The sequence below is a fragment of the Brugia malayi genome (assembly GCF_000002995.4).
Source record: "Brugia malayi strain FR3 genome assembly, contig: Bm_v4_Chr2_contig_001, whole genome shotgun sequence".
NCBI lineage: Eukaryota > Metazoa > Nematoda > Chromadorea > Rhabditida > Onchocercidae > Brugia > Brugia malayi.
Window position 1 is genome coordinate 12,992,732 of NW_025062476.1, and position 10,951 is coordinate 13,003,682.

The 10,951-nt window shown below is 19.0% G+C and overlaps 2 protein-coding genes across 2 annotated transcripts; one reads left to right on the forward strand and one right to left on the reverse strand.

The window, feature by feature from the left end:
* Window positions 1–615: 615 nt before the first annotated feature.
* On the forward strand, window positions 616–5,643 carry Bma-lec-3 (Uncharacterized protein; the record flags this gene model as incomplete). The annotated part of the gene is made up of 8 exons (XM_043079404.1): window positions 616–645; window positions 1,757–1,845; window positions 2,160–2,247; window positions 2,570–2,701; window positions 3,940–4,047; window positions 4,359–4,520; window positions 4,954–5,076; window positions 5,530–5,643. 8 exons carry the CDS (start codon window positions 616–618, stop codon window positions 5,641–5,643), a joined length of 846 nt encoding a protein of 281 aa, XP_042935338.1.
* A 2,173-nt stretch (window positions 5,644–7,816) lies between these two features.
* Bm17569 (Uncharacterized protein) lies at window positions 7,817–10,535 on the reverse strand (the record flags this gene model as incomplete). The annotated part of the gene is made up of 4 exons (XM_043079405.1): window positions 7,817–7,858; window positions 8,218–8,388; window positions 9,279–9,446; window positions 10,410–10,535. 4 exons carry the CDS (start codon window positions 10,533–10,535, stop codon window positions 7,817–7,819), a joined length of 507 nt encoding a protein of 168 aa, XP_042935339.1.
* Between the last annotated feature and the right edge of the window lie 416 nt (window positions 10,536–10,951).

A 10,951-nucleotide genomic window follows, 5' to 3' on the forward strand; every position in this document is an offset into this window, starting at 1 on the left:
AACAAAAAAGAAAGCTCATAATATTGCTTAATGACATTTTACTTATCATAAATGTATAAAAAATTCAGTATGTGAAATAATTTTCCGGAATGAATTACTGAATTACTGATTTTTTTCTTGATAACATTCAGCTAATTCAAATCAGTACATTCCAGTTTTGTGTGATTTATTGCTGAAAAAATTTATCTGTATAATTTTTTTTTTTTTAAAAAAAAAAAGCAAGCGGATATTATATGAAAAATTTTTTTGAACTTAAATTAATCTTTTCTAAGGTTAATTTAAATTTATAAAATTACAAATAGTTTTTCAAAAATTTACAAATAATTACTGAAAAAAGTTTTTTCTTTCTTTTCTGGGAAATTTTGAAGTCGCAAATGTGAAATAATTTAACATTTCTTTTCTTTCTCTTTTTATTTTTTTATTTTTTGATGATTGTAAGGATGAAAAAAAAAAAGGAAAAATTAGATGAAAATTAATTTTAATTGCGTCAAAATGAATAAGAAATTAAAATTTGAATTGAAATATTAATTTTAATATGAATTATGCATTTCAGTTGAAGAAATAAATTTGTGATTGTTAAAACGAAATATTTTATTACTATTTGCATAAAAACAAATGGGTGAAGAAGATGGTGAAAAGAAGTTTGTAATGCTTTTCATTTGTTTCTTTTACACTTCTTTTTTTTTTTTTAATGAAAATTTTAATTTTAAAATTAGAAAATTCATTTAGCTAATTTCTATTATGCTGCTTAATTAAATAAAAATAAAATGAGACAGAAGTAAATAAATAAATGAAATTAAATAAAATGATGCGAATTAGAATTAAATGCAAAAAATTTGTTATCATAGACACTTTTATATGTTTCCTCATTATATATTATTTAATTTAATTAGATGTAAATGAATAAATAAATATTATTTAATTAAAATTTATAATTAATAATTGTGCAAAAAGAAGGAAATCTTTAGAATGATAAAATGAAAATTAAAATTTAGCACATTTTTCAGCTTATATTTATTGGCATAGTAATGCATATAATTCGACATTAATTTGTAATTTATACATATTAAAATTTGAAATCGATTAATTGTAATTAAAAATTTGAATAATTTTATATTATATATTAAAAGTTATTAAATATTATATTTATATATCAAATATTATTAATATTATATATTAAAAATTCGAATTTATTCAATATTAATTTTTCCTTGAAAAAAAAATTAATTAATTTTTATTTTATATATTTTCCAATTAATTGTAATTAAAATCGATTAATTACAATTAAAAATTTGAATTTGTTATTATTACAAATGGAAATTATACTAAGTAACGAAGAATTATTCTCTTTTTTTTTGAAATATATTGCTAAAAAGAAAAAACTTTATAAGTACATTCATAATAATTGCTTTATCTTTTTAATTTCGTAACTGTTTTAATTAATTTAAAATTTTTAATTTTCCTATATATTCGAATTTAAACAAAAAATAGGAATAAAAATTTGGTATATAATAATAATTCCATTTTATTTATGTATAATTTATCTTTTATCTGGATAAAACGAAAATTTATAATATAAAAATTATTAATTAAACCTTTTATGATGTGAAATTTATTTGGAAAACTTAAATTTTTACAATGAAAATTTTCTATTCATTTTTAATTAATTAATTTGCTCATTTATTCACTTACTTACTTTCTTTTTATTAATTTATCAATTTATTCATTTATTTTTGTTTTGCTGTTTTATTTTCAGAAACTTCCATATCGAAGTAAATTAACAGAACGTATTGCACCTGGTCAAACATTAATTGTAAAAGGAAAAACATTGGATGATGCAAAAAAGTTTGTCATATATTAATAATAATAATAAATAATAATAATAATAATAATGGTAATAATAATAATAATAATAATAATAATAATAATAATAATAATGATAATAATGGTAATAACTGTAATAATGGTGGTAATAACAATAATAATATTAATATTAATAATAACAATAATAATAAATATTGATATTAATAATAATAATAGTTCAATTAAAGTTATAATTAAATTAGTTATAACTTTTAAAAAAAAAAATCTAATGTAAATTATTTGTAAATATTTGTAAAAATATAAAAAATTATTTGAACAAAAATAAATTATTATAGATTTGATATTGGCTTACATCGTGATAGTCCAGATTATAGTGGCGGTGATATTCCATTAAATATTAGCATACGTTTTGATAAAGGAAAGGTTTGATATTTATAATTACTCTTGAAATATTAATTTTTATCAAAAAAAAAAAAAAAAATTATTAATAATAATTAAAATTTAAAAATTTTGCTAATTTTTTTTTATTGAATATTTTAAATAATATATAAAAAATTTTGCAACTATGTTTTATCTAAAAATAAAAAATGAAAGAAAAATGATGAAAATATTATTTTCATATATAACTTATAATAATTGCGACCTCTTTTTTTTTTTACTTTTCATTTATTTCAGTTAAATATTACAAATGTTCACAAAAATAATTAATTAAATAAGTAAGCATAATTAATGAATTCATTTTCAGATAGCATTTAACACATTTTCAAATAATAAATGGGGAAAAAAGGAAAAGCAAAAGTTACCATTTAAAAAAGGAAATGCATTCGATCTACGAATTCGAGCACACGATCATAAATTTGTGATTTATTGCGATGGAGTAAGTTTTATAGTTTGAATTTTATGTGATACAATAAGATAACGTTAATGATAATGACTTTATGATTAATTGCAGTAATAACAATAATAATAATAATAATAATAATAATAATAATAATGGTAATAATAATAATAATAATAATAATAATAATAATAATAATAATAATAATGCTAATAACAATAATAATAGTAATAGTAATAATAATAATAATGGTAATAACTGTAGTAATGGTGGCAATAATAATAATAATAATAGTAATGGTAATGATAATAATAGTAATACTAATAATAATATTAACAATAATAATAATAATAACAGTAATAATAATAATAATAATAATAATAATAATAATAATAATAATAATAAACTTATTATTTATTATCCAGAACGACAATGAATATAACAAACTTTATATATTCCCGAAAATGATTTGAAAAAAATTTTAACAGTAATAATAAAAAAAATTTTTTTAAAGAAAAATTTTTTTCCCTTAAAAAAAAAATTCACCTTTATCGTTTTTTTAAAGAAAATTTTTTCTTAAAAAAAAAAAAAAAACTTCCTTTTTTTCATGAAAAAAAGTGCAAAAGAAGGAAATAGCTAAAAAAAAAAAGATTATTATTTATCATTATAAAGATATTATCTTGTTAAATAATACTATTAGCTAAAGAATTTGAGCTAATTTAAGGAAGTATAATTTCTTATAGACTAGAAAGGAAGCAAAAATGTTAGTGCTAAGCTATTGAATTATTTAAATTTGAAAGCCTAGTACGTAACAATTATGCTATTTGATCAGTAGATAAAGAGAGAGAGAGAGAGAGAGAGAGAGAGAGAGAGAGAGAGGGAGAGAAAGGGAGAGAGAAAGGTAAAGAAAAGGTTATATTATTAAATAATTATTAAAATATTACAATGATTAGTAAAAACAAAAGACACATAATTATTCATATTCAAATGTCAATGAAAAAAAAAAGAATAAAAATGATAATAAAATAAAATAAAATTTATAAAATACAAAAAAAAAAAAAAAAGATTAAAAGTTGTTAACTAAAATAAATATTAAATATATTTAATATTTTCTCATTTTTAACATTATACTTCTTTTTTACAATGTAATATTTTTTTTTCTTTATAATATTTCATTTTTTCATTGATTTTTTTTTTTTGCAATATTCAAATTTTTTTTTTTAATTATTTCTTTTTTTGTTTAATCAAATGAAAATTAATTTTTATAAAATATTTAGAAAGAAGTAAAAATGTTTGATTATCGTGTACCATTACAATGGATTACATATGTATCAATTGATGGTGATGCTATTATTGATCAGGTACAATGGGGTGGCAAATATTATGTTAGTTTTAAAATTCACTTATTTTTTTTTTGAAATTTAATTAAATATTAAAAATGCATGTTTGATTTAATTAATTGTTTGATTAAAAAATTTATTAATAATATTAAAAAAAAAAAATTATGAATTATGCGAAAATAGTTTTGTTTATTTGTAAACATTTTTTTTTTTTTTTTGTATTAATTAATCTATTCATTAAAATTAATTTTTTAATGTAATAATTATTTAAATAAATGAAGTATAATATTTAAGAATGTAATTAATTTAATTTTGCTCTAATTTTTTTCTCATTTGGAAATTTTTTATTATTTTAGCCTGTTCCATATGAATCAGGTATAGTAAATGGTGGCTTATCACCTGGTAAATCATTATATATTACCGGAATACCGGATAAACGTAGCAAACGATTTAATATCAATTTATTGAAACAAAACGGTGATATTATTCTACATTTCAATCCACGATTTGATGAAAAAGTTTGAAAATGAATTTACTTTTTCTCTCTTTCCTTTTTTCCTTATTCGTTTTTCGTTTTTTTTTTTTTTTTTTAATTTTAAATAATTTTTTACCAAAAATATTTTAGAATTTTAGGAAAAAGAAACGAATACTAATATGCATTTTAATGAAATTTAAATGATAATTTTATAATTTTGTATTTAAAAAAAAAAATAATTGAAATTTTCAATTTTTTTCTGCTATAAATAGAAAAAAAGGGGAATGAATTCGAATTATTAGTTAAAAAGACAAAAAAAAAAAAAAAAAGAAAATTAGAATAGCTATAGGTATTAATTAATTAATTAATTATTAGTAAAGTTGAACAATTACTAATTAAATTTTAATTATTACTATTGTTTTTTTTTTTTTTATTTGAAAATGTGAAAAAAAAAAAGAAATGAAATAAAAATTTAGGTAGTTGTACGTAATGCATTAATTGGCGGTGTTTGGGGTAAAGAGGAACGTGAAGGTAAAATTCCATTTGAAAAGGATAAAATGTTTGATTTACAATTTCACAATGAAGAATACGCAATACAAGTAATTTTATTTTTTTTAATAATATTATTTTAAAAATTAAAAAAAAAAAAATAAATAATTTTAATTTTAATAATATTATAAAAAAAATATATGAATTGCATAATTGTATAATTTAATCATTAATGAGATTTATGATTAATAAATAATTCCCTGAAGTATTTGAAAGAGAAAGGGAAAGAGGGATAGAGAGAGAGAGAGAGAGAGAGAGAGAGAGAGATTTAAGAAGGTATTGAAAGAATGATTGTTTGAATAAATGGATTATTTTTTTAAATTTCATCAATATTATCTCTAAAAATTTTATTGCTAATATTTGATTAAAAAATAAAATTTAATATTGAATTTTTGTCTTTTTTTAAAATGATTTTTCTTCTTTTTGTCCACTTTTTTTGATCATATTTCTCTTTTTTTTAAAAAAAAATCTTTTTTTTTATTTTTTGATCTAATAATAAATAGATATTGGTAAATGGTGAACGATTTGTGACATTTGCGCATCGATCACAGGCAAATGATATAGTTGGTGTTCAGATACAAGGTGATGTGGAAATCAATGGAATTCAAATACAATAATTGAATTAAATATTGATAATTTGAATAATTTTAAAGCTAAAAATTTATATCAGATATCAGTTACCTGTTCATATCTTTTTTTTTTTTTAATACTGTATCATTTATAAATGATCTTCAATTTACTTAATTTTTTTTTCTCATCTTTAATTATTAATTTTCGATTTTATTTCAAATATGATTATTCTCTTTTTTTTTTTGCAAGAAAAAATAATAATTGTGAATGAAATTTCATTGTTAATTATAAATATATGATTGGTGTAAAATTTATGAAATTTACTGATTATGAAGTAAAATATTAATTATTAAAAAGGAATGGATGCTACCAAGAAAAGTTCAAATGTCAATTATTAGAATGGTAAAAATTGACAGTTGTAAATTTAAAACAGTACAAAAATTAATTTATTTAGTTTGTTTAAAAAAAAAAAAAAAGAGGGGAAAGAGAGAAAAAAATTGTCATTGCATAACTGTTACAATTTAATTAGCATATTTCAAAAAATTTCAGCATTTCGCTGCGCAAATAATTCCTTTTTTACATTTAATAAAAAGTAAAAAATATATAAAAAATTATGTATAAGTGAGGCGTTATTTCATGACTATTATTTAATAACACAATTTACTGAAACATATTTAAGTAATTTTTTTTTTCTCCAAAAAAAATTAAAAGAAAAAATAAACCAAATAATCATTTTATGGGGAAAAAAAAAAAAAAGAAAAATTTTGAAATATTTCTTCTTTTTGGATAAAAATACTATAAAAATTATTTTTTTACTCTCTTTTTTTTTCAAAAAAAAAGCATAATTTCATAAAATGCATACAACATTTATTTATTTCCTTTTTTTTGTTATCAAACATTTTATACAACATTTATGCATATTAATTAGTAATAAATGAGCAAAATGCAAAAAGAAAAAAGCATATAATAGATGGATAATTCAAGAAAAAATAAAAAATTCATTAAGCGATACTGATAGATAGCAGCGAGATCATTGTTTTATTATCAGACATCAGTTATCAATTAATGATAAAAAGAAAGAGGAAAAGAAAAGAAAACAATAATAACCCATAATTAGCATAATATTTTGTGCAATAAAATAAAGGCTTTCATTTAATTTTTTTTTTTTTTTTAATATAAAATATTTAATGTATGATTTTTTTATTTAAAAAAAAAAATCGGAAAAATATATTTTAATAAATTTATTAAAATTAATTTACAAGAGTGAATTTAGATAAAACAAAAGTAACATCGTTTTTTTTCTTGTTTTCCTATTATTTTTTTTTCGTATTTCATGAAAAAAAAATTGTAAATTAAAAAAAAAAAATTATATAATTAACAAAAAAAAAAAGGAAAAACAAAAAAAATGATTGCTTTCAATCATTTTCAATTATTTCATTTCCATTTAAAATATCTAAGACAAACAATAAATACAATAACTGATAATTTAGTAAATAATCTTTTCTTTTCATGAAATATGATAAAGTTTTAGTAATATTTTTGAAAATTAGTTTTTAAAAAAAAATTTTTTTGATTCAAAAATATTTTTTGCTATTTATACTATTTATTATTATTTTTTTTACTATTTGCTTTTTAACATGAAATAATAAAAAGATAATATGGAAAGTTATAACATAAAATTTCATTTTCCACTATATCATCGATTCCAATTTTGTAAACACTTTGAAGCATTCATTATAATCTGAAATAGAATTATGATTTTAAAAAAAAGTTATAATAAATAATTAATTGTTAATTGATAGCACAAATTTGAATCAAATTGACTAATGAATATTGGAAGTGGGGCCAAAAATTAAAATAAATTTGAAATTTTCGAAAAAAAAAACACGGAAAAGATAAAAATGATGCCAAGGTATTATTAGCTGATAATTATTAATATTGGTTGTGTTGTAGAAATTTTTTTTATATTTTTTCAAAAATTTCATATTTTAAAGCAAAACTATTGGATCCAAATAATTTTGTTTACGCTACAACAAGCTAAACACTTATCAGCATTTTTTATATCTAAAAATTTTCTCTGTATTTGAAATATAATATATAAACAATGCAAAATGAATTAATGAAATAATTCAAGTAAAATTAAGAATTAAAAAAATGAAAAATTTTTATTGTTAAATTTTAGTAATGCTAACTAACCATTAATAATTTTTTTTCTTGACACTATGCGCTTGTCATCATTCGTACAAATTCTTCATAATTGATCTATAAATTATATGAAAACATTTATCATTAATTATTGATAAAATTTTAAAAACAACAACAAAAAAAGAACTTTAAAAATGGAATTAACCTATTGAAAGCTAATGTTAAAACTAAAAAAATAACTATTTGAGAATAATCAAATTAAAAATGGCCAAACAAATTCACTGCAATAGTTTTATTTAGTACACACACAAAAAAAAAAAAAAAAAAAAAAAAAAAACATGAATATAAAATTTGTAAATGAATTTAATTCATTTCATACATTATCATTATATTTCTTTTGAAAATTTTGGAATTACATTTTTTTTTTTTTTGGAATAAAATTTAGATCTATTTCATTTTTTTAAAGTAAATCTTACCTGTCCATCACCATCAATATCAACTTCAGCAATCATTTCATCTACTTCTTCATCACTAAATTGTTCACCCATATGAGTCATAAAGTATCGAAATTCTTCAGCCGTAATATATCCATTACCATCACGATCGAATACTCGAAATGCTTCACGTATCATTTCACTATCATTATCCTATCAATAATCAATTTAGTTATGAAATGATAAGATTCAACAAGAACAGATGACATACCATCAAACATTAAAATTTTCATCTAATTAATCTTAATCTTATGAAAAAAAATTGTATTCATCTAATGAATCATTTTGTTATAGGAGAATAAGATTGATTCACCTAAAAAAAAAAAAAAAAAAAAAAGGAGATTTAGAAAAGAAAAAAAATTGCTTTTGCTTTTGAAACTACTCTTGAAAGGATGATTAACAAAGAAAAAAGTGAAATGACATTCTGATAGAACAATTTAGATAATATCAATTTAAAACAAAATATTTCAATTAATGAAAAATATGAAATTAGATTCACAAAGTTTTGCGTAATCATAAAAAAATGGGGAAATTCAAAAAATATTTGAAAAAAATGACAATAATGATTAATTTCAACATAATAATAACTAATTGAAACATATAAAGAGAAGAAGAAAAGAAATAAATATAACAAATTAAATGAGAAAAGAAATGAATGTTTTATTGAAGAATTATAAATCTGAATTAGATAACTATGATAGTATGGTTTAATCACGTTGAGAATTCAATCAATTCAACGTATAAATCCATAATTTATTCACAGCGATTTTCCTTAATGCCTACAGTTAAACTATAATACTATCAATGTTTAACTTTATTTACAAATATTTCACTTCAATATTGATAAATATTTCAAACCGTGAAATATGTAACAATGATAGTACGGTTTGTTCACGATGATAAACCAATCGATTTAAACCATCAATTCATCTAATAGTTTTTTTCTTCTTTTTCAATTTATGTTTATTTTGGTTTCGTTCTCTTTTTTTTTTTCTTTTTTCATTTTTAAAATATTTAATTTCTTCTAGTATAAATTAAATTACCTTATTCATTCGTTTCATCATTTGACAAAATTCAGGAAATTCAATGCTACCGCTACCATCAAAATCCACCTCATTGATCATATCCAGTAATTCTTGCTCAGTTGGATTTTGACCTAATGTTCTCATTGCTACACCTAATTCTTTTGAAGATATTGAACCATTACCATCCTGAAATTTAATTTTTTTTTCAAATCATTTTTATTTAAATTAATAAAATTTCGAATAAATTAAAATAACTTCTAAAATAATTATTACTTTTACTTCTTTGATTTCGATTATAAAATAAAATAAAAATTATTCAAATTATTTAATTCTATTCAATATATATTTTCTAAATTTCTTTTTTCACTCTCTTTTTTTTTTGTTTTGTTTGTTTTTTTTTTTTTTTTTTTTTTTTTTTTTTTTTTTTTTTTGTTATTCATTAAAATAAAATACAATGAAATAAATGGGATGATATATGTATCAAAAAAGGAAAAAAAATTCTTGAAAAAGGAAGAGAAAGAGAGAGGGAGGGAAAGAGAAAAAGAGAAAATGAAGCAATCTTAAATGTACCATTTCAATTAAATTTTTACTAAACTTCATTTCATCTTTTTTTTCCATTTATGCCATTGAGCAAAATTAAATTTCATTTAATCCCCCCCCTCTCTTTTTCCTTGCCTCCCCTCACTTCCGTCTTATCATTAATCGTATATTTTCTTCTCAATTAATGTTAAATTTCGAATCTTTAAAGAAATTTTTCCAAATTTTCAATTTTTACATTTTGCCATTATGAGCAAAAAATGTAAAAGTTAATTGTTTAAAAAATTCTATCACTTTTTTTTCGATCAAAATAAAATAATATAATAATTCATATAAAAATGATATAATAAAAGTGCATAAATCATCATTAATTTTACTTAATTTTACTTTAAATGACTAATATTCATGCCTAATTTGATTAATTAAATTGAATATTAATCTACTTAGATTGTTTAATTGAATAATCTATAACATATAAAAAAATAAATTTTACAAATTTTACTTTTTTTTTGTCTTTTTAAAATTAATTTCAAATATAATATATCAATATTAAAAATAAAAAATAGTGAAATATATATTTAGTGACAATAACAATATTTTTTTATCATTTACCTTATCAAATAACCTGAATGCTTCACGATATTCAATAGCTTCCTCTTCACTGACACCTTCCAATTGCTCATTATTTGTTTGTTGTTTCCATCTGCTAAATAGTGACATTTTTCGATTGTTTGACATTTTGCGCCTCCTTTTTCGTTATATCACTTATTTGAGTAGTAAAATTTTCTTTTTTATATTGCAAATTCAGTCAATAATTAGTAATAATATTTTGCCAATAATTGAATTTTATTTGCTTCTGTCGAATAATTCAACATTAGCTATTTTAATGCCCAAATAATATCTGAAATTAAAAGAAGAAAAGAGAATATTAAATATTTTAATGTCAAGTCAAATAATATTTGTTATCAAAACAAAAAAGCAAAAAACAAAACAAAAACAAAAACAAAAACAAAAAAAAAAGGAAAGAAGATTGAATATTTCTTAATTAAAATATTGTAATCAGTTGGAGGGTGGTATTATTTCATTATTTGTTTATTTATTAGCTATGTTAAAGGCTTCATAATTTACCTAATGTCAAATAATATTTGGGAAAA